Genomic DNA, 27,025 nt, shown 5'->3' with positions numbered 1-27,025 from the left:
TGCTCGTTTGAAGTAGATACCATCGTGGTACAGATCTCGCAAGCTGCCGTCGCTATCTTCCAGACGATTCAGAAAGCCGCTTTATCGATAGCGCTTCGTGGTATGGCGTCCAATCCACGGGCCTGGAGTTCGGGCGGGTCTTGTGCTCCTACAAATCTGTCATCAACTTGAGATTGGTGATGCCGCAGGGTCGGGTTTCAGATATGTTGAAGCTGTCTCGACCTTGGCAAGCGAGCACTTGGAACAATAGATTCCGTCTAGGCGCTGGAGAATAGCTTCGTTGCCACGTGCTGTAGTCGGGAGATGTGTGTCCGAGGCCTTGGGAATAGCTGGTCGAAGGAGATGAAGAGAGTTGGGTGGAGGAAGAAGGGGCGAGGGGGTGGAAGGGGGCGGTGGTCTCGCCATGACTCGCGTCTTCCCCTCGCGACTGAACGGCGGTACAACAACTTGCAACTTCATCTTCCGTCTCATCACTTCTTCCGATATCTCTCTGCTCCGGACAAGGCGCTGGGTGATTGGAATCATCCTGGGGCCTCTGAGGGTCTCTCGCCGTCACGACATGCTCTAGAGCAGATCTGAGCTGCGCAAGCACGCACAACGGTGATGGATGTTGGTTTTGCTAATGCTGCATTGCACGCGGAAAGCTAGACACCCGTCGCATCTTTGAAAGGGTTCATCTAGAGCAACTATTTCTCAAGGGCCTTGGAGCGGGACTATGAGGCGTCCAAGCTGTCATTTGTCTGTGTCATCGAGAGACTTATCCTTCCGCACCTCCATCCACGCTTGAGTCTGCGTAACGGGATCATCGCTCTCTTCCTCAGGCTTACTCTTCGGTTTATCAAACCCGAACTTGATGGACATTCCCCAGACGACACCCGTGGCTTGCCGGTACTCCTCCCATATGCTGATCATCTCATCGTACTTCTTTGGCATCCCTTCGGACAAGTCTTCGATCTCGCCAGGATCCTGCTCAATATCATAGAGCTGCCATTTTCCGTCCTCACGACCTTTAGCAGGAGGTCCGACATGCACGAGCTTCCATCGGCCTTGTCGTACAGCTGCCCTGCCAAAGAGCTCCCATCCCATGGAGGTCGTCCCGTCGTGGATGGCATCCAGTGCTGTCTGGCTTGCTTCTGAACCAGTCATGAACGGAACCCAAGACTTGCCTCGCATTGACACCACCTCACGACCTCTGAACACGCCCTTGCTACCCTGCGGTGCAGGATGCTGAACACCCGCCAGTTCCAGGATCGTCGGACAGAGGTCCATGACAGTGGCAAACGACCGGATCAACTCTCCACCCTGCTTCTGCTTGTCGAAACCGGGATAGTGGACGACCAGCGGCACCTTAATACCACCCTCGGTGCTCCACATCTTATACATCCTCGACGGAGCTGTCGACGCCGCAGCCCACCTCGGTCCGTACCAGACGAAGGAATTCGGTTGTCCAATGTTCTCCACCGAATTGTCGTAATAGGCGTCGATGATACTCATCAAATTGGGTCCCATGACGGGGAACGCCTCGTAGGCAGCGCCCTCTGCGCCGTTGTCGGACATGAATATGATGAACGTATCGTCGAACTTGTCAATGCTCTTGAGGTAATCAAACACTTTACCGAGGTTGACATCGATATTGTCGACCATGCCGGCATAAGCTTCCATAGCCGCAGCGGACTGCTTCCTCTGATACTCCGTCATATCCTTCCACTCCGGAATAGCAGGAGGAGCGACAACCTCATGAGGCACTACATCCTCCTTCACGATCCCCATCCTCTTCAAAGCCTCCAACCTCTTAAGTCGCAACGCATCCGGTCCTTCGTCATACACCCCCCGATACTTCTCCCGACTCTCTTTCGGACACTGCAACGGCCAATGCGGCGCCGAGAAAGGCAGGAACGCAAAGAATGGCTTCTCCTTCTCATCTTCGGTTCGTTGATCAAGATATCCGATCAACTTATCCGTATACGAATCCGAGCTGAAGAAACCATCCGGATTCGCCTCCAAGTTGGCCTCCGGCACAGATTCCACCCCATCCTCGGTATACAGCAGCGTCGTTCCGCCACCGAAGAATTTCCAGTCTTCCTTTGGATCGAGCTGCGGCTCCCACCCATAATGGTTTGACCCACCTGGAAGGAGCGCGTACGAGCGGTCGAAACCGCGGACGTGCGGGTTATGTTCGGGTTTGAGACCTAGATGCCATTTGCCGCTCATGAGGGTGTGGTAGCCGCCATCTTGTAGGAGTTCCGAGAGGGCGGCGACGGAGTGGCTGTCACAGGGAAAAGAAAATCAGCGCTTGGCTGCAGTGGTAGGGGAGGAGAAAGAGTGACTTTAGGTAGCCTTCGTGCCCAGGTACGTCCCACCGTTCGGGATCCATGCCTTTCTGCTCGTTCATGATGCCCAGGCCAGCGATGTGGTTGTCGGTGCCGGAGAGGAGCATGGCGCGGGTTGGGCTGCAGGCGGCGGCCGTGTAGTCTGTTCGCTGTCAATCGAAGCGCACGGTATGAGTGGTGCATTGGGCAACGAACAGTTGGTGAAGCGCGCGCCATTCTGTGCGAGCTTGTCAAGATTCGGGGTGTTGATTTCGGAACCAAAGCAACCTATGTCGCTGTAGCCGAGATCTAGAGATGGAATGGTTCAGTTAATATACTGTGACGGAAAAGGTGGGAGTTGATGTCTTACCGTCGGCGACGATGATGAGGAAGTTGGGTCTTTTCTCCTTCGCCATTGTTGCATGCAAGTCAATATCCCAAAGCCATCGAAGTGTGCTCCAAGTTAGTAGGCGACGAACCAGTACATTTATGTTTTCGATCAGGATTGAGATACATCCCATGAATCCTTCGAAGGATGCAGGTCTCGGGTGTCGACATCAGGCCCACGCGCTGATCCTGCCCTCGCTGCATCCTACTGCTCCAGAAGCTTATCGGTTTAGCTGCTGAGGGCGATCGACATTTTTCCAGGTACAGGAAGATATGAAGAGGTATTTGAAGCCGTGAACAACCTCAAGTTGGTGTGAAACATGATAGAAGATGATCCCCGGAGAAACTAGCCCGTCCAGCTCTCGCTCTGTATGCCACCCCATTCCTCGTGATTCAGCAGAACTCCTTCGTCCCTCGTTCACACCAATCCCAAAACTTCTCGGCATTCCCACCCTGCTTCCCGACTTCGATCCTGACATCCTGCCTATACGATCCAAACCTGCCCCATGGAATCACATAGGCTCCGTGCCTTTCTTCCATTCCCGCTTCCTCGGCCCATCCAGCAAACAACTCCGTGTAGGCTCCGAAAACTGCTGGGAACAGCATCAGACGGCTGACAATCCGTGACGCGAAATCCGTGTTATGTCGCTGCAGTTCCGTGTGAAGGTTGCCGGGGTTCCAAGAGTTGCTGATGACGCCGCTCTGCTCGAAGGGGTTGCGCCGCGCAAACTCAACGGCAAGGAAGACATTACCGGCTTTACTAGCGCCGTAGTTCTCATGTTGGTTCTGCTTTACGCTCGGAACGTAGGCGCCGTGGGCATCCAGAGTGACACCGCCTCTGGGGCTGAAGGTGTCGACACCCAGAGATCCGGCCCAGGTCACGCGGACGCTCCCGGGGTGTCTTGAGGAGTCCTTTGCCGTAGCTGTAAGAAGGGGTGTAAGGAGCCTCGTCAAGAGATAAGGACCCAAGCAATTCGTAGCGATTTGAACTTCATGTTTCTGTGCTGAAAGGCTGCCTTTGGGCGGGAACATGACGCCGGCGTTGTTGACGAGCACATCCAGGCGGTCTTCTTTGGCGAGGAAGGCATCCACGGCGGGTTTGATGGTCCGCAGGTCCGAGAGATCGAGGAGCATTGGTTCAAGGCGGCCTTGGCTTTTTGGGAATGCTGTCTTGATGTCGTCGATGGCAGCTTCCGCTTTGGCGCTGCTACGGCCGGCGATATAGATGGTGCCATTGCGTTGGAAGAGTATTTTGGCGAGTTCTTTGCCGCAGCCGGCATAGCCGCCGGTGATGATTACGACGCGCCCCTTCTGGTCGGGGAGGTTGGTCTCGGTGAGGGTGGGTTTGGGTATGAAGAAAGATTGATTCCAGAAGTGCTTCAAGACTTCCATGGTGGGACGAGGGGTTTGTGAATGACGTTAGATAGAGGAGACTGCGGTGGAGTGTAGGGTATGGGAGAGAAAGCAAGTAGAGAGCTTGAAGGGGATGGATGTATGAGGATGGAAGACCTACTGAACTCTTATATCGCAAAGTCAGTCGCTGGCAGTCTCACCTCCCTGCCGCTTGAGTAGAAGACCGCCCAAGCTATGACGGATTGGCCGTAGATATCGTTCCAGAGTGAGCGATGGCGCTGTCGTACGCTATACATGCTCCCTTTCAGCGCGGCGGAGGAAGTATTGGGCCGGATGCTGGCATTGAGATGAGCTGACGAGCTGCATACGACTATGGTGAGAAGACTTGCCCTCCGTAGACGACGGCGAGGCGGCCGCCATGTCAGCATTCTTGGAGGACAGGATGAAGTTGGTGGTGCCAAGAGCGGCCGCTTCCAGCAGCCAATCAACGGGCCGCAAAATCTCAGGCAAAGCGACAAATCTATTCCACGACTTCATCTTCAAATCCTCGACAATACATGCATCCTTCCAGCATACGAACACGGCGGAATTGCGATCACGATGGCGACAGACACAGAGTCAGTGAAGAAGCAACCCAAGTCATTCGAGGCGCTTACGCCAGAGCTGTCATCATGGATCCTAGACTTCACTCAAGGGATGAACTTCTCACGGACAACGCCTGTACAAGGCATGGCGATACCCTTGTTGATGGGCAATAAGGATCTGGTTGTTGAGGTATGCGTCCGAATCATCGCCCGCCGTGACACTTCCGAGCTCGACTCTTTAGTGTGTTCACTAACAGCTTGACAGGCTGTGACCGGCAGTGGCAAGACGCTCAGTTTCCTGATACCGATCGTCGAGCGGTTGCTGAAGGCCGAGGATCCAAATCGAAAAGGCCATGTCCGCAGCATTGTTGTCGCACCCACGAAGGAACTAGCTAGTCAGATCTACGACGTCCTGAAAGGCCTCCTTCAGTATCACACACCTTCGGCAGCGAAGCTAAATCCACCTCCGGAGCCGGATAGTGATGATGAGGACACACCCATGTCAGAGATGCCCCCTGGACCGTACATTATACCTCAGCTACTTATCGGCGGCCGAACAAAGCTTCCCGAGGACATTGCCACTTTCGCCGAACTGAATCCCAATGTCTTGATTGGAACGCCGAAGCGGCTCTCGGAAGTTCTGCAGTCGTCAAAAGTCGTGTTGAAGAGGCATTGGTTTGATCTCTTGGTTCTAGACGAGGCAGACAGACTGCTTGATCCCAACTTCCAGCCCGACCTTCAGAAGATCCTCGAACTCGTGCCCAAGGACCGCCGAACTGGTTTGTTCAGCGCCAGCGTGTCACAGGCGGTCAACGAGCTGGTGAGAGTGGGCATGCGGTATCCATTCAAGATCAGCGCACGAGTACGGTCGCAGCAGACTGGAGCACTGGACAAGCGAACCCCGGAAAGTCTGAAGCTGTGCTATATCGTTCCAAAGCCGACTAAGAAGATCCCAACGTTGAAGAGGGTGCTACAAGAACGAGCGGCAGAAAAGTCGATAGTCTATGTTTCGACACGAGCTGGAGTGGACTACTGGTCGCATGTTCTGCCCTCGATACTGGCAGTGTCTGTCTTTCCGCTACACGGCGACCACAAGGCAGAGATTCGTGCGAAGAATTTGATACGATTTCGCGATTGTCAGACACCCGCCATTCTGCTCACAACGGATGTCCTTGCGCGAGGGATCGACATCCCCGACATCGATCTGGTCATTCAGCTGGATCCTCCATCACAGCCCAAGGACTTCATACATCGCTGTGGTCGTTCTGGAAGAGCGGGAAAGCGCGGCATGGCTATCACCTTTCTGAGCGAGGGGACGGAAGAGGACTACATTAAGTACCTGGAGATTCAGGGCACGAAAGTCGAGCCACTTCCCAATCCTCCTGAGGTAGCCGACGAGGAGGCGGACGACGTTGTGCGCCAGATCCGGAGTGTCCTAACGCAGAAGCGAGAGCTTCACGACCGCTCACAAAAGGCATTTGTCAGTTGGGTTCAGGCGTACAACAAGACATTACCAGGCGACGTATTCGATATCCGTCGACTTGCATGGCGGGAAATCGGGCGAGCTTGGGGCCTGCTTAGATGGCCGAAGATGCCAGAGTTGAGACGCTACCTTCCACAAGCCTTCGAAGATCGGAAGTTTGGCCTGGAGGTACCCGACAACATCAAGATCGACGACCTTAAGTACGCAGATAAGGTCAGAGAAGGCAGACGGCAAGAAATGCTCGCAGCTCGAGCTCGCGGAGAGAAGCCTCAACTTCCTTCTCGGCTGGGTGGCGCCGCTGCTGACCAGAGACGCAAGAAAGAGAATGCATGGAGTGTGCAGAAGGACGCCAAGGCCTTGCGAGAGACGAGGAGAGAGCGGAAGGAGGTCCGACGGAAAGCTGAGAAGGTCAGCAAAATGTCTGAAGCTGAGATGAAGGAGGCGATGCAATTGGAGGATCTGGTTGCGAAAGTGAGGGAGCAGCATGCGAGGGAGGAGGAGTCGTTTGAGGGGTTTGGTGATTGAGCGAATAGCATGTTAATATGAATACATGTAATCATCTGTTCATCGACTTTCATGTGACAGCGCGCGTCGAACGTGTGGTGGCCTGTGCGCCCAAATTTGTCCATCTCGACCTTGAACATCTGAATCGACTACGACGTCAACATCTTTCAATGAAACCACCATACATTTGCCGCAGCTGCCTTTCAGCCTTCAAGCAGACCCGCAGTCACAATGCCCCCATCAACCGCCCCTACACCCGCCCCTCGTTCGCCTCAAAGCCAATCCTAAACCTCAAGCACATGCGCCAAAACCCGGGCCTCTACGAACAAAACTGCCTCGACCGCAACTATCCCGCCGTCTCCCGCAACGCATGGAAGATCCTCGATATCCACAATGCTCTCGTTGTAAAGCAGAAAGAAACTCTAGACTTGAGGAGAAAGAACAATGAGCTCGGGAAGAGTATACAGCGACAGGCGGGGATGGGGGATGATGCGCAGGGAGGCGGGGCTGGCGGGACGAGCGCGCTGATTGAGGAGGCGAAGAGGATGAAGGAGGATTTGAGGCAGTTTGAGGTGTGGGAGGGGGAGGCGGTGGAGGAGATGCTGGCGCTGGGGCTGGAGGTGCCAAATTTGAGTGAGGGGAGTACGCCCGTGGGGAAGGATGCGGTGGTGCTGGCACATATTAATGAGCCGCCCAACTCAGACGAACGAACTATTGGGAGAAGCCATGTGGATATCGGCAAGGAGCTGGGCATCCTTGACTTCGAGTCCAGTGCGACGACGAGCGGTTGGGGGTGGTACTTTTTACAAAACGAAGGAGCGCTGTTGGAGCAGGCTTTGGTGCAGTATGCGCTGGAGGTGGCTATGAAGCGAGGATGGAAGATCATGACGCCGCCGAGCTTGGTGTATGAGCACATAGCTTCTGCTTGTGGATTCATGCCTCGAGACCAGAACGGTGAGACCCAGCGATATGAGATCGCCAGTGATCAGACAGGACCTTCGTCGGACAAGCCGAGCCTGGTGCTTGCTGGAACGGCAGAAATACCTTTCGCAGGCTCACAGGCTAACAAGACTATGACGGCAAGTGAGCTGCCGCTCAAGGTCATCGGCCCTTCGCGCTGCTATCGTGCAGAGGCCGGTGCTCGAGGTGTAGACACGAAAGGTTTGTACAGGGTGCACGAGTTCACGAAAGTGGAAATGTTCGCCTGGACTGCTCCTGCTACGCCTCAAGAAGGCCGGTTCGGCTCTGGTGACGAAGAGCCCAGCCAGTCCGATATAGTGTTCGAGGAGATGCTCGCTATTCAGCAGGAGATCATCAGTGGTTTGGGCCTGCATGCACAGATAGTGGAGATGCCTTCTACAGATCTTGGTGCAGCTGCGGCGAGGAAGGTGGACATCGAGGCTTCCTTCCCCTCACGGAAGAGCATTAATGGTGGCTATGGCGAGTTGACTTCAGCAAGCATATGCACTGATTATCAGACACGAAGACTTGGTACGAGATTGAAGTTCCCAGCTGGAGGAGCGCTGGGCTTCCCGCACACGCTCAATGGAACAGCTCTGGCGGTGCCACGAGTGATTGCTTGTATACTGGAGAATGGCTGGAATGAGAACGATAGGACTGTGACGATTCCTGAGTGCCTGCGGAAGTGGGTGCCAGGTCAAGCTGCGACGATCAGTGGCAAAGGTCGCAAGGGCTGAGAATTGTCGGGGTACAGAGACAAGACTAAAGCTTGCTCTTGTCCTTGCCTTTGGGCTTGTTCGCAAACGCCGCCATCATCGCCTTGGTCTCGGGACTGTTCAATCGAACCTTCAGATCGGCACCTTCCCTCATACCTGCCTCTCGCTGTTCTGCCAGCGTAACTGGTCGATTCGCTAGAGCCTTACACATTCGCAGGCTCTCGCCACTGAAGCCACCGATCCGCTTCCCGATCTCCGCGACCTTGGACAGGAACGTCTCTCTCGAGTCTGCACTCTCCCCGATGACCTGCGTCACGAGCCCACTCGTATACATCTCCGGCGCACTCACCCGCTCCGCTCCCAGCAGCAGCCGGTTGGCATGCTGCTTCCCCATCACCTTCGGGAACGTGTACGAGCTCTGGCCTTCTGGCACGAAGCCAAGCGACATAAATGGCGTCTGAAAGAAAGCATTCGGATGCGCGTACACAAGGTCGAAGTTAAAAAGCTGCGTGCAGCCCCAGCCGATCGCTGCGCCGTGGATTGCTGCGATCAAGACTTTGGGATAGCCTTGCAAGACTTCACCCAGTTTGCCGCCGGCTTCGATTTCCTGTTCGATGGTCGGGCCACCTTCATCTGGGGATTGGAGGACTTTGCCGGCGCAGTAGTGCTTGCCTTTGCCGCATCTGAGGACAAAGGTGTCAGCGCTGGAGCGAGATGACGTGCTCTCGATACGTGGCTTACTGGACCACTACATTTATCTTTGGCTCGGTCAGAGCCCACAGCAATGCTTCTCGTAAGTCGTGGTATTGCTGTAGCGTGAAGGCATTCGAGATTTTGGGCTGGTTGTAGCTAAATTGGACTGCACTATCCGAGAGGTACTCGACCTCTACGGTTGAGAAGTTGGGTGGCTTTGACATGTTGTCGATCAAATGTCACAACGTCACATTCTCTCAAAACTTCAATGGAGCTGAGTTCAAGTACCTAGTTGGGTTGCCTTGCGAAGTCCTGGGTGTTGGTGGTATGCACGGCCCGAGGCAAGCGTCCGAGGTGCGGTTATGCTCTCCACCTCTGCATTCGAGGTCGACCAGCGTAAGGTAAACCAGGGTCGATGCATATATTTATGTTAAACAGCCACACAATGACCCAACAGCTAGGCTGGAGCCCCGTCGACTTCAGAAAGTGCTTCTGTAGCAGACTTCATTTATTCAGGCGTTACTGCCATTGAAGACGAACAGCATCTATCGACCTGCCAACCGTCAAGATGCCTTGGCTCAGCGACTGGTCACATCCTCTACCAGAGGAGGACCTCATATCATACACCTTCGATCATTGCGACTATGACAAAGATGCTCCAGTATGTCTCTAGTCATTCACACAACTTACGACCTGGCTGACTCTCCATAGATCTTCGTCGACGTCGAGGACACGTCCCGCAGCCTCTCATACAACCAGTCTCTCTCAACTGTCCGAAAGCTCGTGGCTGGATTCCGTGCAGCAGGTCTTCAGCCGGGCGACTGTGTCAGCATCGCGAGCTTCAACGACATCATGTATCCGATGCTCTTCCTCGGTCTCGTGGGCGCTGGTGGAATCTTCTCTGGTAGCAACCCTGCGTACACTTCTTTCGAGGTCGAGCATCATGTCCGGACTGCTCAGGTAAAGTACATCATTGCTGAGCCTGAGCTGCTAGAGCCCATCCTTCAAGGCTCGAAAGGAGTGGTCGACAGGAGCAACATCTTCATCTTGAATGTCCGGGGCCAAGCTGTGCCTGAAGGGTTTCGATCCTGGGAGTGGCTTCTGCAGCATGGCGAACAGGACTGGATTCGATTCAAAGGTGCTGAGAAGTGCAGGAAGACCAGCGTCGCAAGGCTTACAACTTCAGGGACAACGGGTCCTCCAAAGATGGCAGTACAAAGTCACATGAATAGTACTTCTTGGTTCTCCATGGTCCACGAGATCAGACGACCGGACTGGGAAGCACGACACCTCTACTCCCTGCCAATGTTCCACGTCGCTACCGTTCCTCTGGTCCACGCTGGCCCCCTTCGAGCAGGAAGCACTGCCTACATCATGCGCCGTTTCGAGCTTGATGCCTTCCTCGCTGCCATCGAACGACACAAGATCACCATGCTTGGTATGGTGCCGCCTCTGGTCATTGCCATCATCATGTCTCCTCTCCGGCACAAGTACTCTTTGAAGTCGGTCCGGAGAATCGGTTGTGGCGCTGCTCCGCTGGATAAAGATTCTGGGGAACGGATGAAGGCGCTGTGTGCGGATGACTGTACGTTTACGCAGGTCCAAGGAATGACGGAGACGACGGGGGCGATTAGCCTGTTCTATTATCCTGATGAGGATGATACTGGTAGTGTTGGGAATACTTTCATGCCGAACACTGATGTGAAGTAAGCGCTCGTGACTATCGATAGTGATGTTCAACTGACAGTATGAAGGCTGATCGACGACAATGGCAAAGACATCTCAGCTTTCGATGTTCGCGGCGAGCTTTGCGTCCGAGGGCCGTCAGTCATTGATGAGTACTTCGCGAACGCAAAGGCCAACGCAGATTCCTGGGACAGCGAGGGCTACTTCAAGACTGGCGACATCATGTACTGCGACAGCAAGACTAAGAAATGGTACATTGTCGACCGAAAGAAGGTAGGTCATGCGCACGAAGGCTCATCATCAATACATCTAACGTGGTTTCTAGGAGTTGATTAAAGTCCGGGGCTTCCAAGTCGCACCTCCAGAATTAGAGGCTGTCCTTCTGGGTCATCCATCAATCGTTGATTGCGCGGTCATCGGCTTGAAGGCGCCGCCCAACTCTGATGCAGAACGACCGCGAGCCTACGTTATGAGAAGGCAAGGGGAAACGATCACCGAAGCTGAAGTCCACACTCTGATCGGAGAACGACTCGCCAAGTACAAGCAGCTGACAGGAGGCGTGAAGTTCTTGGATGAGATTCCCAAGTCGCCGAGCGGGAAGATTCTCAAAAGACTACTCCGTGAGCAGGCAGAAGAAGAGGAAAAGAACGGGAAGCAGATCAGTGCGAAACTGTAGTTCGAGGACGTATGTACAAGGTCTACCCACATCCGCACTCTTCGAACATCACCCTCTCTCGCCAGATTTCGCTCAACCAAACTCAGGCTTCTGGTCCGCCCCCTCCACAGCCTTCGCATACCCCAACCTATCCTTGGTGTAAAACTCCACAGCCACCGGGTGGTTCGCCGCACCACCATCCAACGACCCGCTCTTGACACACGTCACATCCGGCATGATCTCGAGCTCGGTATAGAGGGAAGAGCCGCAGGTGCCGCAGAACCAGTGCTTGTTAATTTTACCAGAATCACCCTTGACATCGTAGTCCTTGGGCGAGCCTTTGGTGACTTTGAAGTTCGTGCGTGGGACGACGACGTTTGAGGTGTATGCAGCTCCGCTCCTGAGAGGAAGAGTGGTCAGCCATATGGAAGTCTGACTGTCGTGTCGTGTTATCTCAACGATCACGCTCGATGCTCGTTATTACCATTTTTGACAGTCAGTGCAATGGCATAATGCCGTTGTTGCTGGTTCGCCCTGATCGTCCTTCAGTAAGCGTCTTTACCATTGATCAATCGGTCAGATGTAACTTACGCTGTACTCGTAGCCAACGGCACCGCACATACAGCTTCCTTTCGCCATGTTGTTCTGCTGTCTCAGAAGCTGGATTATATAAGTTCAACCTTTCTGAGGTTTTCCGATCAAGGATCAATAAATTAATGAAGAGAAACAACCCGGAACTTCATGATTTATAGCTCCCAGAAGATACGACATTTGGAATACTCGACCTTGACCTTGCCCGCTACCCCTCATGTGCGAGGACGGCGTCAGCAAAGTGGTGGACCTATCGATCAGCTGGCTCGAAGTCTCGATGCGATGCAACCCAAGCTGTCCATTTGTCCGAGGAAGACTAGATCTTGAGGGCACGGGCACGAGGAGAGATGGTATTCAGCACCACGGAACACTAAATGGTTCCAGGTTGGCAGGAAAGACGATGAAGAAGAACAGAGTAGAAGGCGAAGAAGAACAGTGTTCAAATGCCATCACGGTATTTCGTCATTCATCAGTTAGTTCGCCGACACGAGACAAGTCCGAGAGAACCATCCGCTACCTGCTATTGACCGTAGCCAGTTCAACGCTCACATCAATTCAACCTCTCCCTCCTCCTCATCCGAACCTTCATGTCACCCCCCGGAGCCAACGCAGCAGTCCCAGGATACACCAACGCCGGCTGCACAAACTCCTCTGTCCCCTTCCCGTCCTTGTCCACAAACCCCAGCACCTCAAAGTCGAAACGCAGCAGTATCATCGCAAGAGCCCCGAGAGCTTCTTGCTTCGCAAAAACCCTTCCCGGACAGATCGTTCTGCCGCCACCGAAGGGGTAGAACTTGCCAACAGCAGTCATGCTAAAGACCATCTTCTCCGGATTCTGCGGGTCTGGCTGCAGGAAGCGATCAGCATAAAACGTCTCAGTCGGCGCTCGATCGTCCGCCCAAGCTTCGGGATCACGGTGGCCGATCCAGGATGGCGCGAAGACGTTATCGCCTTTCTTGAGCTGGATGAAAGTTTTCCCGTCTTCGTCCATGGGGAGTACGGTGTCTTGGGTAGCGTTTCGCGTGATCAGTACGTCGGCGTAGAGGCGGAGCGTTTCGGTCCAGATGCTTTGGATCAGAGGCTGGTTGATCAGGACGGGGACGTCGATGGAGCCGTCGGACTTCTCTGCTTCCTTGAGCTCTGCGAGGACGCGGCCGAGGAGGTTGGGGTCGCCTTTTGGGTTGAGGATGTTCATGAGCATCCAGCCAGTTGCGGGGATGACGTTGCTCGAGAGGCCGAACGTGATGCCCAGATCTAGTGCGGAAGACGATCTGGCATTGAGTTTCCTCTCCTTGTAGTTGATCTGTCTGGCCCGATTGAGGCGACTGCCAAACAGAGGCTCCCACGCCGGACCTTCGGGATCAACGGGAGTGCCGCCGCTCTTCTCATGCATCGCCTTGCTCCAGGCTTGGAGCTTCTCAAAAGTTTGCTCCCGGCGTCGGCTGGCCTCACGCATGGGAAAGCCAAAGAAGAACGACATGAACTGCATGTCAAAGTAGAAGAAGTCTTCGCAGTAGTTGGGGTAGTATTTGAAGAACTCCTCTCCAAAGAGCGCGGTGGTCGAGGCGGTGAACATGCGGTCCCGAAGCCAATTGTACAACCCTATGCCGTCTTTGGTCACGATTTCTTCAGCGTCCTTGTCCAGAACTTCCTCGAGCACGCGAGTGAAGTGGACAGTAAGTTCGTTGACTCGCTCGGGTCTGGTCATATATGCGGCGTTCATCTCGTGCTCGGAGTGCTTGCCACTAATGGCGTAATTGAGCTGATCCTCTGGCATTACAAACACTTTCTGATAAAGCTCCTCCTCGAAGACGTCCCGCTTGAGCGTCTTGTCCTTGAACATTGCTGAGATGACAGTAGGCGTGTATAGAATGTGGGTGCGTCTGCCGCCCAACAGGAGAGTACACGCTCCAGATGATCGTGGATGCCATTTGAAGAGGTCTACCCAGAACCTGCCGGGTGTTGTGTCGAGGAAACCAAGGGCATTTCCGAGAAATGGGATAGTGTAAGGGATCTGAGGTGGTTGTATCGTCATCTTGCCAGCTTTTCCATTCCTGGTGGCCACGTCCTCGATATACTTGATAGTCCGGTAGTAGTTCCAGGTGGTGTAGACTCGTATGAGCGACAAGAGTGCCGCGACCAGGGCGAAGGGCAGCGCGACATACCACGCACTCCGTGGTACAGTGGCGAGCACGTCCATAGCTCGAGGCTCTCCGATGGTCGTGTTTCCTAGATGTCAGAATGAGCGTGTCGCGGGGTCTTTTAGGTTGTGAGTATTCAGAACAATGCAAGCGGTTCCTTCCAGCCCAGCTCGTTTATCAATGCGAATGCGGTCGGTGGAATCATGTGCTTACATACGCCCAAACAGCCAGGTCAGTGGCACGAGCCCATCTTGCGAACGTCCATGTCTTTCGAACAGTGGTGTCTCATTCAATGCGCAAATCGTTTGATTCATCCGCATAATTATAAAGGTTGTTGGCTGACCGAGTCGAATGCAGATGAGTAAGTTCACGTGACGTTCACCCGAAATAGACAAGCACGTGAATTCGGAAGCGCGGGCAGCTTGTTTCCCGTTTTGCCGCCTGGTTCAGCTCAGCCACGCCGAACGTCACCTTTGTGTGCCTCCTGCGTTTCCAACACCTCTCCACGTTTCCTCTTTGTCAACCTCGTTCCCTCTCTTTCCTTTCTCTATCTTCGATTCTTGACTTCGAAAAGCAGCCGGTCACCAACACTACTATCATGGTGGCCCACCTCGTCCACCACGCCGTCCGCCGCGGCGTGGAGCACGTCCACCAGCACCTCACCAAAGAGCAGTTCATCAGCAAGCTCGAGCAGGATGCTCAGGCCTACGAGAACGCGGGTCCTCGGATGGAGGTGAACCCGCGAGAGCTCCTCCCCGTCGCCATCACAGGCCTTATCGCCTTCTTCATTGTGTGGTCGATTTCCTACACGATTGGAGAGGTCGCGGTCTCCCTGGCTTCGATCGAATCAACCTCCCGCACAACTGTCGTCGAGTCGAAGCCTCCGGCATACACCGAAGAGCCGCTTGAGAAAGAGCCGCTCATGGCTGCGGAGCCTGACGCAGAGACAGATGTCGAGATCACAGTCATTGAGCACAAGCCGATCACATCTAAGATCCGGACTACGATCGCCCGCCTTCACGAGGTGGGAGGCTTCCGCGCGCGCTGGAGGGGTGTCGGACTCAGCATGCTCTACCACTTCCTTCACGCCATGGTGGCCAACTTCCTGGCCGCTTTCTTCGGCGTTGGACTCTTCGGAGAGTCGCTCATCTACATCTTCGTCTCTGTCGGTCTCGCGCGCCTCCACATGGCCTGGACGCACAAGATGATCGCACACCCATCGTCGAAGCCGTGGTTCCGCAGCGTCCCAGCACGCAAGGACTGCAAGGCTATCCTGCTGCCAGCCTTTGTGTACGCCGCTGCTCAGCAGGCAACCATTATTCTCCCAGTTGGCGTCGCTTTCGCGCTTGGTCTCATGCAGCCACCGGCTGGCCACTCCAATGGTGAGATGTCCCACCACGACTGCAGGAAGATGGCGCTCTTCGGTCTCCGCTTCCTCGCCGTGCCGATCACCTATATCATGGTCGGCCTCGCCATCCTTCTCCCGGCTTCCGTCACTCTTACCCGCATCGAAGCCTCTCTCCTCCCAGAGGACCAGGAGACTATCGTGCCCTTCGACAAGGCTGCCATGGTCGGTGACATTGATGTGAGTGCCCGCGGTGGCTGCCGCGCACTTTTCGTGCAAGCCTGGAGGTCCTTCGACCGCTCCGCCAGGCTGAGGCTCATCAAGCTCTACGCCAAGATGATCATGGCTCAGGTCGCCGTGCTGTTTGTTGCTGCACACCTGATGGTCGCTGAGCTCTACCTGATCGGCGGCGAGAGGATCGGTGTGTTCATGAAGAGCGCGGCGGCGCAGATGAAGCTTACGGCTATCGAGGCGCATGAGGCGCATGCTAAGGGCAACTAGGTTAGAGAAGAGTATGGAGGGTGTACTGTGGTTCGAGGGACATGGGAAGTTTCGGTGTTAGATTGGATTGAATCGATGGACGGACCGCTGTGTATCATATCACACCTCACGGCTACAGCTTGATTTCCTAGTAGCAAGATAGCATTGTAAATTGGTTACCACAAATTTGAAGAGTCTTTGTTCCTCAGCATCATCGCCAGCCGCATAGGTATTGGGAACTCTCCCATTCACTCGGTGATGAAGCCAAGCAATAAACGCGTAGACGTCATATACCAGCGCGCGTCTGATGCCTCTTTCGCTCCTCATTATTATATCCACCACTACAACATCCACACATGCTATCACGTTGTCTGTGACCATGAACGAATACGAGTTGCGACGCCAGGAGAAGATCAGAAAGAACCAAGCACTGCTTGCGGGCCTTGACATCAAGCCCATCGAAGCACCGCGAAAGCGTAGAGCAGATGGTCAGCCTGCGGCGAAGAAGAGGAAGCTTTTAGAGCCTACGGCACCTTCACGCACTTCAGCGCGCATCGCATCTGCTCCCGAGAAGCCAAGTTACAATGACAATGTCGACACGAAACCAATCCCATTACCTAGATCAGCGCCGAAGAAGAAGAGCAAGAGCAGGGTAAACGATGTCCAAGACCTAGGCTCAAGAGTGGAAGAGGAGCCAGAACCGCTGGTCCCAAAGAAGAACGTGGAAGAGATACAAGCAGGCTGGACAGCATGGGAGCCCGTAGCAAATCCACCGATACGAGACGACGACCGTACATTCCGGTTCGACGACCACCCCGACTTCACGCCCAACAAGTCGCCAGAAGAGATGCTGAAGCAAGGCTGTTTCGGCGGCTCCTACTACCGTCCCCTCCGCTCCCGCAAGCTCGGCATCATCGTTGAAGACGACTGGAAAGAACTCCCAAAAGAATGGACCGAAGGCCTCGACATCGACCGCTACCTCACCAGTCCCGAGTACGACCCCGACGTGAACAAATTCAAAGTCAGCTGCGGCCAGAGCATCGAAGAATGGGAAGCCGCCGGCTGGATCAGCCACGAACACGACGTGCGAGGGTGGTTTCAGTGGTACACGCGCTTCTTCCGCGGTCGACGTTGCGATGACGATGAAAGGCAGATCAGTCGGTGGAAGAAGTGTGTCGGGCAGACGGGGAGATGGAGGCGGATGTTGTTGAAGAAGTACATGAAGTTGGGGGTGCGGGATGTTTTTGACGATGGGGCGGATGAGGATGCGCCTGAGGTTAGTCCCGTGATGCATCAGACGTGTCATCATTGGGCGTATGAGGTACGGCAGGAGGATTTGGATCATTATTGGGCGACTGGAGGGCGATAACAGCGAGAAAGAGTGGCATCAAAGGTGTGCTTGGGGGCTAGGAGCTGCTATGTGATGGCTTATTAAGGCCAGCGCATGCAGCTCATAGCTCTTTTCGGGTTCGGCACACTTCAGGCGTACTTCCACGCCCAGGACCAGCATCTATCTGACGACATCAAAAGTGACGGTCAACGAGAGCCCATGCCTACAATGGTAAACGTTTGGTAAGTCAGGTCGTTGTCAGCAACAGCTCGCCGTGCCTGTCGATCATCTTCGCCGGAACTAAAGCCAGTAAGTCAATACAAGACAGCTTCGTTGCACTTGCCTGCCATTGCATTCTCAGTTGTTTGTCTGTCTCCTCGGTTGCTCGACCTACTCTCAAAAATGACTGTGGCACTGAAGGTGCACTTCTTCCTATCTCTACTCTTTGCTGCCCTATCCACCGCCCTCCCTTTCTCGAACAACGATGCAGTTGCCACCATCTGGACCTTCCCGAACGAAACATGGGTCGAGAACCTGGCTGTCCGTCAGAACGGAGCAGTACTCTGTACATCCATCAGCCGCGCTGCAATCTACCAGGTTGATCCATTCTCTCACGTAGCAGCCACGGTCCACCAATTCGACATATTGGATGGCGTGCTAGGCATTGCAGAGATCGAGAACGACATCTTTGTCGCAGTAACGGCCACGATCGATCTAGCAACAAACATGGCCAAGAATGGGAGTGCGAAGATCTGGCGGGTGGATATGTGTGCTTGGTCCTTGGTACTCCATTCACCCTATCCCCTCCCTCCATATTCCCATCTTACTAACACACGCAGGGCGCTCCAAACCCAATATCCCTCATCTCAAACCTCCCAGAAGTCGGCCTCCCAGACGGCGTGACCCCCCTCCCCACCGACCCCGGCGTCGTCCTCGTCGCCGACGCAGACAAAGGCCTCATCTGGCGCGTCTCCACAACAACCGGCGCCCACACAATCGCAATCTCCGACCCAGCCTTCAAGTACACGAGCCCGCTGGTTCCCATCGGCGTCAACGGTTTAAAAATCCTGGATGATGAATTGTATTTTACCAACCTCGCCGCGAACCTCATAGCCAGGATCCCCATCACCGCCAACGGAAGCGCGAGCGGTTCTGTGCAGAAAGTGTCGACGGAGACGTTGTTGCCGGACGATTTCGCGTTGGCGGGGGATGGGACGATTTACGCGGCGGGGTATAATACGCTGTGGCGAGTGATGCCGGATGGGACGACGGATGCTTTGGTTGGTGGGCCGAATAGTACGGCCGTGCAGGGGATTACGTCTGCGCAGTTTGGGAGGACGAGGGAGGATGGGGGGGTGTTGTATATAAGTACGACTGGGGGGTTGCTGCTTGCGCCGGCGGGGGCGAGGGTGCATGGGGGGCAGTTGTTGGCGGTGAATGTTGGGTTGTTTGGTTGAAGGTTAGATGCACGTGGGTGGATGACGATGTTACATACTGCTACTGAATACAGACCATGACGCTTGGTACTATAGTGGCCCATCGATGCCGAACACTGGTTTCCCTCAAGCCTCACCAGTTCAATATGGCCACGTCCAGTCAGTCAAGTCTTGTGGGTCCAGGCCAACCTCGTACCTGTTCATCGAGCATTGTCAGCATGTGGCCTTCCAAGGTTTGGATAGGAAGGTACGCACGCGTGATTCCTAGCCTTGATCCTCTCGCCGATGAGCTTCTCACGCACATCGCCGCCCTTGTTGCCAAGTCTCTCTTTCAGCCCATCGATCGCCAGGATGGCTAGGGAGAACCTGTCTGCCTCATTGCGGATGGCCAGCTCGAGAGGCGTGTTGATGTTGCCTTTCTCCTTGTAGCCACGAACTACCCCAACGAGTCAGCCAACTTCAACGTAGGAGGGACGAGTGTTGGAACTTACCGTGCAAACGCTCCTGCCCGGGCCTGTTGTAAGTAAGACGATGCACCAACCACGGGTATGAATGGAAGTTGAACACCACAGGCTTGTTGTCGGTGAACAGGGCTGAATACTCAGCATCCTTCAGCCCATGCGGATGATACCCATTTGGAATCAGCTTGAACAAATCCACCACATTCACGAACCGGATTTTGAGCTCCGGCAAATGATGTCTCAGCAGCGCAGTAGCAGCGAGTGCTTCCTGCGTCACGACATCACCGCAGCTGGCCATGACAAGATCTGGCTCTTTGCCGGCATCGTTCGAAGCCCAGTTCCAGACGCCCACGCCTTTGGTGCAGTGAGTGATGGCGTCGTCCATGTTGAGATATTGCAGGTGGTTCTGCTTGTCGGCTACGATGACGTTGACGTAGTTGGTGGACTTGAAGCAGTGGTTCATGGTGGAGAGCAGGCAGTTGCCGTCTGGTGGGAGGTAGATCCGGACGACTTCTGGTGACTTGTTGATGATGACGTCTAGGAAGCCGGGGTCTTGGTGGGTGAAGCCGTTGTGATCTGTACGCTGGTCAGCCGTTGTGTCTCTACAAGATCGCTGGCTGACTTACCTTGTCGCCATACGGTGCTAGTAAGCAAGATGTTGAGCGAGGACACAGCTTGTCTCCAGGACACCTCCAAGCACTTCTCGATCCACTTGGCGTGCTGGTTCACCATGCTGTCAATGATGTGGATGAACGGCTCATATGAGTTGAGCAAGCCATGGCGGCCGCTGAGGATGTAGCCTTCGAGCCAGCCTTCGACGGTATGCTACTTGACGTTAGTAAAACTATCGACTCACTGCTGCGGCTCTGGCTTACCTCCGACAGCATCTCCATGACCCTACCCTTGGGGTTCAAGTTGCCGCCATCCTCATCTTCGGGCAAGTAGCCGTTCACCCAGACTTTCTTTCCAGCGCTGTAGATGGCAGACAGCTTGTTCGATTCGGTTTCGTCTGGACCCATCACTCGGAACGTGGTTTGGTTGTCCCGGACGATGTCCCTCAAGAACTCAGCAAAGTGGTTCATGCTTGGTCCGCTGGTCACGCCAGGCTTGTCCACCTTGAGTCCATATTCCTCAAATCTCTGGATTTTAAGCGGTCTGCGCAGGATACCACCGTTGGTGATGGGGTTGGCGGACATTCGTTTGTTGCCTGCTGGCGCCAGCTCCTTGAGCTCGGTGATGAGCTTGCCTTCCTTGGTGAAGAGCTGGTCCGGCTTGTAGCCACGCATCCATGACTCCAGCTGCTTCATCTGCTCTGGATCAGTGAGCACTTTCGTAAGTGGGATCTGGTGCGCCCTCCAGAAGCCTTCCAAATAGTGACCCTCCACTTCTCTTGGAGCAGTCCAGCCTTTGGGTGAACGAAGTACGATCATAGGCCATCTTGGTCGGACCGCCTTTCCGGACTCGCGGGCTTCTTTCTGGTACTTCAGGATCTCCTGCACGCAGACCTCGAGTGTTGATGCCATGGCCTGGTGCATACTTTCGAGATCGGAGCCTTCAACGAAGTACGGCTTCCACCCATAGCCGATCATCAACGACCTCAACTCCTCCTCTGAGATGCGGGCGAGGACAGTTGGGTTGTTGATCTTGTAGCCGTTGAGATGCAGGACGGGAAGTACAGCTCCATCAGTGATCGGGTTCAAGAACTTGTTGCTGTGCCAGCTTGTCGCCAACGGACCAGTCTCGGACTCTCCATCACCAACGATCGTTAGTGCGATGGTTTGAGGATGGTCAAAGACCGCGCCAAAGGCATGGCTGAGGGAGTATCCAAGTTCGCCACCCTCGTGGATGCTGCCAGGCGTCTCTGGAGTCATGTGCGAGCCGATGCCGCCAGGGAACGAGAACTGCTTGAAGAAGCGTTGCATGCCTTCAGCATCTTCGCTCTTGTTGGGATAAACCTCACTGTAGACTCCTTCAAGGTAAAAGTTGGAGATAAGTCCGGGTGCGCCATGGCCTGGACCAGAGATGACGAAAGCGTCGAGGTCATACTTCTTGATTAAGCGATTGAAGTGGATGTATCTACACCAATTAGTTCAAGTTCTGGTATGGCTCTGCATCTCATACTCACGTGAACGATTGGCCGGCATCAGATCCCCAGTGACCGAGCAGTCGTGGCTTGATGTGCTCTTTCTTCAAGGGCTCCTGTAGCAGCGGATTCTCTTTCAAGTACAGCATACCCAAGCAAAGGTACATCGATGCATGGAAGTATCTGGTGTACTTGTCGAGCTCATCTTTGCTCAATGGCTGCTCCTGCACCGTGGATCGCGTTTTCGTATAGACCGACCAAGTATCCTGCTCCCCCGTCAAGGTTTGAACGTCTGCTAGAGGTGCCATCGTCGAGAGGGTGAGGTTAGTGCAGTCGTAGAGAGAGAAGCCAAGAGAGCCCGTTAACGTGCTGTTGAGGCAGTTCACCACAAACCTGCAGAGCAGATATGCTCTGACTAAGAACGACGTCCTTGTGGAGCGCTTTCCGCAATCGCTGGGTGCATTCGGAGACTGGCGGATGAAGCCTTAAGGTTTGCGAAGTTGCAGCTTCAAGGACAGGTTGTTGAACGTGTGACGTCAATCGACATCATTGCTTCAACCCGTCGATGTCAGCATTGAATGCAGCGGAGTTCTGTATCACCACCGATACTATGAAGGAAAATGATTCAATGCTAACGTAGCGTTATAATTGGGCCAATGGCGCAAGACATCAACATTCTAGAGTCCCAAACCGAGGGCTAGTTGGGACGTTGTAGGTCGATGTTGGTTGGACGAGGTGTATTCAATAGAATTGGGAGATTAGGTCAATCAAGGGGCATTCAATCGTCTGTCGCATGTTTGTAATGCCAAACAGCGCCGCAGAACAGACTGCATCTCACGCCGACCCCATATGCCTTGCGAAACAACGGCCCTGTCACCATTGCTTCCCATCACCCCAAATGTCAATGCTAGCAGCCCGAACTCGATTCTGCCAGCCACTGCCATGTGCCTGCGCCCTCAGCACGATCTTATCCCCAGGCTCAAGACTGCGAACCCAGTCCCTCTCCTTCGGATGCTTGCTCTCGCGGTTCCATGAGATAGTGTACGGTCTTGCCTCGCCATCCGCATGCAAATTTTTCTGCACCGGACGAACAGACTCCAACTTCCCCCTGCCTTGCTTCCGAATGCCTGTTTCGAACAGCGAGCAAGCAAAGGAGTAGGTCCCGCCGTATTCTCTTTGCTTCCAACTGTGTCCTTCAATGCAGGGTTAGCGGAACAGTCGATAGGCGTAAGTGTTGCGGGAATTGCCTACCTTGGTCGCGCCCCTCCATGTAGAACGTCACCTCACGTACGTTGCCTAAGTGGTCTGGCACGACCAGACGTAAAATACACTTGTCCTTCGGCTTATCGCTGTCACGGACCATCACCGGATCCTCCAAGGCAACTCGCGTGTGTGGCAGATCGACCAGAGAAGAAGTCCGCTCATTGCGCTTCGCAATCAGATCAGCAAGCTTCTGGAACCACGGCTCATTGCCCAACTGCTGGACCTGTGGCGTATCCACAGTCCAGTGTGGTGCCTCGATACTACAGCTCCCTTGCAATATCCTGCCAATCATCTTCGGGGTAGCAGCAGTGATGGCTGCGTCCAGTATTGAGTTGCCTCTGTGGTCGATAATGTCCGTTTCAGCCCCTTCGGTCAGGAGTCGTTGAGCGATTTGTTCGCCGTGGAGATGCATGGCCTTGAATAAGGGCGTCTGCCCGGCCCGATTCCGGATGTTCACGTCCACACCTTCAATATAGAGCAGTTTCTCAACGGGTCGCAAGTTCTTGCCTCCAGCTGTTAGGTGTAGCGACGTGTCGCCTTCGGAGTTGGGTACCAGCACGGTGAATTGTCGGCCTTCTCGTTTTGCGAGACGTTGCTCGGCCGCATAAAGCACATCGTAAGAACGCGAGTCTGGCGAATGGATAGCAAGGTTCTGGAAAGTTGTGATGCCGGCACGTTCGGTATGAAGATTACAACCAGCCTCGATCAGTTTCTGGATCGCTCTGGAGTACTCTTGAGCTTCCCAAAGCGCAGTGCCTCCATTTCGGGCCTTGATCTCCAAATCCACGTCGTAGTCCAGCAGCGATTCGAACATTTCTTCCATGACATCCTCTGCGAGATGGTGGTCCGGCCAGTGCCCACCCCAAGCAGCTCTGAGTAGTGCATGCTCGTTCCGGTTGTCCACAAGGTTGAGATCTGCTCCGGCCCGCAGAAGTCTGTCGAGAAGTTTGGGCGTCCCGCTGTCGACGGCAAGGTGCAATGGCGTGTCTCCGTCACTGTCAGTAGCATTCACGTTACACCCGTGCTGACACAAGAGATCAACAACATGTGTATGACCGCGCTCAGAGGCGATGTGTGAAGGCGAACGACATTTTGGGCCGTATGTACCATGTGCGTCTCCTATGCCCAGCTCCAAGAATACTTTGACGCAGTTGTAGAAGCCGCGTTCTGCAAAGTTGAACAAGATGTCCTCGCGAAATCCGTGGTCTTTGGGCAATAGAAGTCGAACAGTCTCTTCGTCCACATCACACTGCAGCATCTCTAGGGCGACCTGCCCGTGAACAGCTACCACTTCTGGGTCCGCACCCAGACTGAGAAGATGTACAATCGTTTCTGGGACAGCCCATGCAGCAGCGGCCATCAGTGGTGTACGACGCCTTGAATCCGTAACATTGACATTCACACCTTCGTCTACCAGTCGTGATATCGTAGGAAGGTGGCCCAGCCAAGTGGCCACATCCAAAGGCGTGTGACCATGGGGATACTTGTTTCGGCCCCGTGTGAGCGACCGTAGCATCCCAGCTGCAGGCCGCTTCGAGAGGAAGTTCCAGAGTGCTTCAACGACAAAATCGGGCCTCTTGTCTGTTGATACGAAATGCTCCAAAGCGAAGGTGCCCGCGTAAATGGTGAATTCTGTTGTTCCATCTGCCCAAGCATGAAAGAATCCAGGGACCATCTCCATCTGGTCTGTAACATCGTCGGGTGCATCATTAGGAAGAAGAGGGGAGGTTGGAGTCTTGCTACCCATGCCCTTTGCAACATTGTCTATGCCGCTGGTCTCCGCTTCGAGATCCAAATCCGACTCCGCGAGTTGCGCAAGGACATCGTCGGTGCCAGCTCTGTTGATTCCAACAGTGACGGGCCTCGAACAATCCTCGTCATGTCTGCTTGTTCGCCGTTCCAGCGCCAGTGCTGTGAAACAAGTCGCACAAATCACAGGCTCAAGCTGAGCTATCGTGTCCAACTGTCTCAGGTAGTCCTTTACAGTCTGGTGGGCCAAGCGGATAGTATCAGACTCCGTGTCGTGCACCACCAGACCTCGACATAGTCGTGCAACCTGCTTTACGTCAATGATGTTTTGTGCGTTGAACTCCGCATCGCCAGGAGTTATTGCAAGTGCTTCGGTTAATAGGCCGGCCGTGAATGTCTGTCGAGCGTATGCAAGCCAACATAGGGCTTTGATGGCATCCTCAGAGAATTGTTCGTCGAGCTCTACATGCTTGAGCATCTCGTCATAAACAGCATCCAGTGCGAAAGGTTTGGTAGCAGCCTCCTTCATTTTTGGGACAGTTGTCTGATTGCCAACATGGTGGGTATGGTGCTTGACAAGAAGGAACCTAAATCGCATCATCAGTAGTCACTTCCGCCAAATCGCCAGTCGCTACGCGTGTGTATGGCTTACATCCCATCTCCACGGCTCGCTATCTCGTGAGCTTATATCCACGAAACGTCCGTTAGCAAACAGTCTATGTGTCGGAGCAGCGGTGAACCCGAGCCGCTGGTGTACACACTTACCAAGCCACTTTCTCGTATCTGTTTTGTTCTCTAGAACCGACGCTGCAAGCTCGATCCGCCCTAACTCGGCATACACAAACATCACCAGATCTTTCGAGTCGGCCTGTATATTGAATTCGGTGGTCCAGGCAGCAGTCGTGGTGACGGTCAGGTCTTTCCGCGAAGTAATAATGACACGGAAGTAGCGTGGATTCAGAGCATTGATGCATCTGACAAGGGCGATTCGTGTATCAGTTTCTGCTTCGTCGAGGCCATCAATTAGAATCAGAAATCGAGCTTGCGTCTTCTCGTCGTCATCATCGTCCGAGTGGCGACCATGAGCAGTGAGAACGGATTGTAGATCCATCGCTGATGGCGCTATGTGCGTCTCTCGGGATGTGTTGCATAGTTTCAGCAACGCAGCTGTAAGGCTGGCAGAAGCTGAACACAATTTCGAGAGAATGTTAGCCAGCACGGCGGTTGGTGTCTGTTGATGCTGCTTGTCCCATTGCAGATAGGTAAAGGCATAAGCGTCAAAGTTGTAATCCTCGAGCGAGTGACCGATGGCGTCTACGGCTTCTGACCTGTAGTCGTAGCTGCAGTCAGCGTGGTCTGGAGCTTCTCAAGCAAATACAAGTCTACCCACATCAACATCGACTTGCCGACTCCAGCTATCATCGGTCAGCATAGCCCCTTGCAACAAGAATAACAACATACGATCGCCACGGCCCCAATACACCATGTCTTTGTCCTCATTCAACCAGTCTTTGACCTGCTTGACGAACCATGTACCTGACTTCCCTAACATCTTCGGAGGCAGTTGATTCCGGAGAACCATGTGAAGGCTGTCCATGTCTGAGGGATACATGGCACTGAGCCACCCTTCTAACTTCGCTCGTTCATCCAAAGCTTCTTGGCGAGCCTTCTGGTCTTCGGAGTTTTGTATAAGATGGTCCAGCTTATTGCCATGGCTGAGGAGTTCCTGGCTGATCAGAGCTTGAGTCTCTGTTTCCAATACCTGGATGAATGGTGAGCGATCCGGCTAGATCAGCGGTTTGGGTGTATTACCTTTCGATGAGATTCGCACTCCTGCTCGGTCGCCTTGACATCGGCTAGTTTCTGCTTCCAGTTGTCTTTTCGAAACACGTTTCTCATCACTTGCTTTGCCTTGCCGTGAGAAAATTGCTTTACGAGCGCGAATTGATACACCAGCGTTTGCAGGTACAACTCGACAACGTGGGCACGTAATCTCACTCGCTGTTGGATGGAGTCTTGAGAGGTCCCAGGATTGAGAATCTTGTTCTCCATCAACACTCTTTGGACGACCCTATACCTGGATAGCATATCTTGGACGTAGTCGAGTCCTTCAATTGCATCGTCATCGCTCGTGGATGCGTTGAGAATCAGCTAGAGTAAATGTCAACTGCCATGCTCAGCCAGGCGTAGCGATCCAAACACTCACGGGCAGCAAACAAGACACACCAGCCCAAGCCAACGCTGCATGGGGCTCATTGCTGGCTGCCGTAGCGATGAATCCTTTCGCCGCATCGATAGCCTTTACCGTTTTCCGGACGCAGTCACGGACCTTCAAGTCCCTCTTGCCTACCTTCTCGTTGGTCAGTCACGGTAGAGATCGGCTGCCACTTGTTCAAAGTACATGTATAATCAATTGCCGCTCTTCGATGTATTCAAACTGAATTGTCAATACAAGTTGAAGCTGTTGCTGCCGTCTGGCAGGCGTAGACCTTGCTCCCAGAGGTTCAAGTTGCTTCGTCCGCGAATCTCGACATTTTGCGCGAGTCTCCTCGAGGATACCTTCTTCGTACGCTGTCAGTAGCTCCGGCTGTTCGGTCTCCAAGCGCTTGTAAGCATCCTCCCACACAGTCTCGAAAGACGGGCTCCCAGAAGACATGCTGACAATTTTCCATGGAGGCGGATCGGTGAACTGATTCTACAGCATTTCTTCTAGAAGGCGGGCGCCACTCAGAAGGACCAGGTTGTGCACATTGGATGCCCTGGCCCCCAAACTTCAGCTTCATCCTAGTTCTACAGCGCGTTGGTGGGATGACGAC

At 54.1% G+C, this 27,025-nt stretch overlaps 12 protein-coding genes across 12 annotated transcripts; 5 read left to right on the top strand and 7 right to left on the bottom strand.

Moving 5' to 3' along the window:
• Nucleotides 1-732: 732 nt before the first annotated feature.
• Nucleotides 733-2,725, bottom strand: LTR77_000883 (uncharacterized protein; the record flags this gene model as incomplete). Its single annotated transcript, XM_064798148.1, has 4 exons — nucleotides 733-2,266; nucleotides 2,328-2,472; nucleotides 2,526-2,618; nucleotides 2,680-2,725. The coding sequence occupies 4 exons, from the start codon at nucleotides 2,723-2,725 to the stop codon at nucleotides 733-735; spliced, it is 1,818 nt and encodes a 605-aa protein (XP_064664382.1).
• Nucleotides 2,726-3,089: 364 nt separating this feature from the next.
• On the bottom strand, nucleotides 3,090-4,088 carry RDH1_2 (short-chain alcohol dehydrogenase; the record flags this gene model as incomplete). The annotated part of the gene is made up of 1 exon (XM_064798147.1): nucleotides 3,090-4,088. The coding sequence occupies one exon, from the start codon at nucleotides 4,086-4,088 to the stop codon at nucleotides 3,090-3,092; it is 999 nt and encodes a 332-aa protein (XP_064664381.1).
• A 333-nt stretch (nucleotides 4,089-4,421) lies between these two features.
• SPB4 (ATP-dependent rRNA helicase spb4) lies at nucleotides 4,422-8,317 on the top strand (the record flags this gene model as incomplete). Its single annotated transcript, XM_064798146.1, has 3 exons — nucleotides 4,422-4,823; nucleotides 4,899-6,633; nucleotides 6,702-8,317. 3 exons carry the CDS (start codon nucleotides 4,422-4,424, stop codon nucleotides 8,315-8,317), a joined length of 3,753 nt encoding a protein of 1,250 aa, XP_064664380.1.
• A 25-nt stretch (nucleotides 8,318-8,342) lies between these two features.
• On the bottom strand, nucleotides 8,343-9,213 carry LTR77_000880 (uncharacterized protein; the record flags this gene model as incomplete). Its single annotated transcript, XM_064798145.1, has 2 exons — nucleotides 8,343-8,979; nucleotides 9,038-9,213. 2 exons carry the CDS (start codon nucleotides 9,211-9,213, stop codon nucleotides 8,343-8,345), a joined length of 813 nt encoding a protein of 270 aa, XP_064664379.1.
• A 344-nt stretch (nucleotides 9,214-9,557) lies between these two features.
• ACTT5 (Acyl-CoA synthetase actt5) lies at nucleotides 9,558-11,351 on the top strand (the record flags this gene model as incomplete). Its single annotated transcript, XM_064798144.1, has 4 exons — nucleotides 9,558-9,650; nucleotides 9,701-10,695; nucleotides 10,744-10,948; nucleotides 11,001-11,351. 4 exons carry the CDS (start codon nucleotides 9,558-9,560, stop codon nucleotides 11,349-11,351), a joined length of 1,644 nt encoding a protein of 547 aa, XP_064664378.1.
• A 72-nt stretch (nucleotides 11,352-11,423) lies between these two features.
• LTR77_000878 (uncharacterized protein) lies at nucleotides 11,424-11,969 on the bottom strand (the record flags this gene model as incomplete). The annotated part of the gene is made up of 2 exons (XM_064798143.1): nucleotides 11,424-11,762; nucleotides 11,922-11,969. The coding sequence occupies 2 exons, from the start codon at nucleotides 11,967-11,969 to the stop codon at nucleotides 11,424-11,426; spliced, it is 387 nt and encodes a 128-aa protein (XP_064664377.1).
• Nucleotides 11,970-12,471: 502 nt separating this feature from the next.
• Nucleotides 12,472-14,121, bottom strand: LTR77_000877 (uncharacterized protein; the record flags this gene model as incomplete). The annotated part of the gene is made up of 1 exon (XM_064798142.1): nucleotides 12,472-14,121. The coding sequence occupies one exon, from the start codon at nucleotides 14,119-14,121 to the stop codon at nucleotides 12,472-12,474; it is 1,650 nt and encodes a 549-aa protein (XP_064664376.1).
• Nucleotides 14,122-14,242: 121 nt separating this feature from the next.
• Nucleotides 14,243-15,908, top strand: LTR77_000876 (uncharacterized protein; the record flags this gene model as incomplete). The annotated part of the gene is made up of 2 exons (XM_064798141.1): nucleotides 14,243-14,293; nucleotides 14,640-15,908. 2 exons carry the CDS (start codon nucleotides 14,243-14,245, stop codon nucleotides 15,906-15,908), a joined length of 1,320 nt encoding a protein of 439 aa, XP_064664375.1.
• Nucleotides 15,909-16,266: 358 nt separating this feature from the next.
• Nucleotides 16,267-17,256, top strand: LTR77_000875 (uncharacterized protein; the record flags this gene model as incomplete). Its single annotated transcript, XM_064798140.1, has 1 exon — nucleotides 16,267-17,256. One exon carries the CDS (start codon nucleotides 16,267-16,269, stop codon nucleotides 17,254-17,256), a length of 990 nt encoding a protein of 329 aa, XP_064664374.1.
• Nucleotides 17,257-17,619: 363 nt separating this feature from the next.
• LTR77_000874 (uncharacterized protein) lies at nucleotides 17,620-18,674 on the top strand (the record flags this gene model as incomplete). Its single annotated transcript, XM_064798139.1, has 2 exons — nucleotides 17,620-18,000; nucleotides 18,057-18,674. The coding sequence occupies 2 exons, from the start codon at nucleotides 17,620-17,622 to the stop codon at nucleotides 18,672-18,674; spliced, it is 999 nt and encodes a 332-aa protein (XP_064664373.1).
• A 120-nt stretch (nucleotides 18,675-18,794) lies between these two features.
• LTR77_000873 (uncharacterized protein) lies at nucleotides 18,795-21,505 on the bottom strand (the record flags this gene model as incomplete). The annotated part of the gene is made up of 6 exons (XM_064798138.1): nucleotides 18,795-18,849; nucleotides 18,909-19,089; nucleotides 19,145-19,690; nucleotides 19,741-19,939; nucleotides 19,990-21,190; nucleotides 21,240-21,505. 6 exons carry the CDS (start codon nucleotides 21,503-21,505, stop codon nucleotides 18,795-18,797), a joined length of 2,448 nt encoding a protein of 815 aa, XP_064664372.1.
• A 565-nt stretch (nucleotides 21,506-22,070) lies between these two features.
• Nucleotides 22,071-26,865, bottom strand: LTR77_000872 (uncharacterized protein; the record flags this gene model as incomplete). The annotated part of the gene is made up of 9 exons (XM_064798137.1): nucleotides 22,071-22,390; nucleotides 22,449-24,796; nucleotides 24,862-24,880; nucleotides 24,975-25,549; nucleotides 25,600-25,624; nucleotides 25,671-25,971; nucleotides 26,022-26,360; nucleotides 26,416-26,559; nucleotides 26,611-26,865. The coding sequence occupies 9 exons, from the start codon at nucleotides 26,863-26,865 to the stop codon at nucleotides 22,071-22,073; spliced, it is 4,326 nt and encodes a 1,441-aa protein (XP_064664371.1).
• Between the last annotated feature and the right edge of the window lie 160 nt (nucleotides 26,866-27,025).

Source organism: Saxophila tyrrhenica (genome assembly GCF_035928015.1).
Source record: "Saxophila tyrrhenica strain CCFEE 5935 chromosome Unknown scaffold_1, whole genome shotgun sequence".
Taxonomy (NCBI): domain Eukaryota; kingdom Fungi; phylum Ascomycota; class Dothideomycetes; order Mycosphaerellales; family Extremaceae; genus Saxophila; species Saxophila tyrrhenica.
The sequence above is the reverse complement of the archived record's forward strand: the minus strand, read 5'-3'. Positions and strand labels throughout refer to the sequence as shown.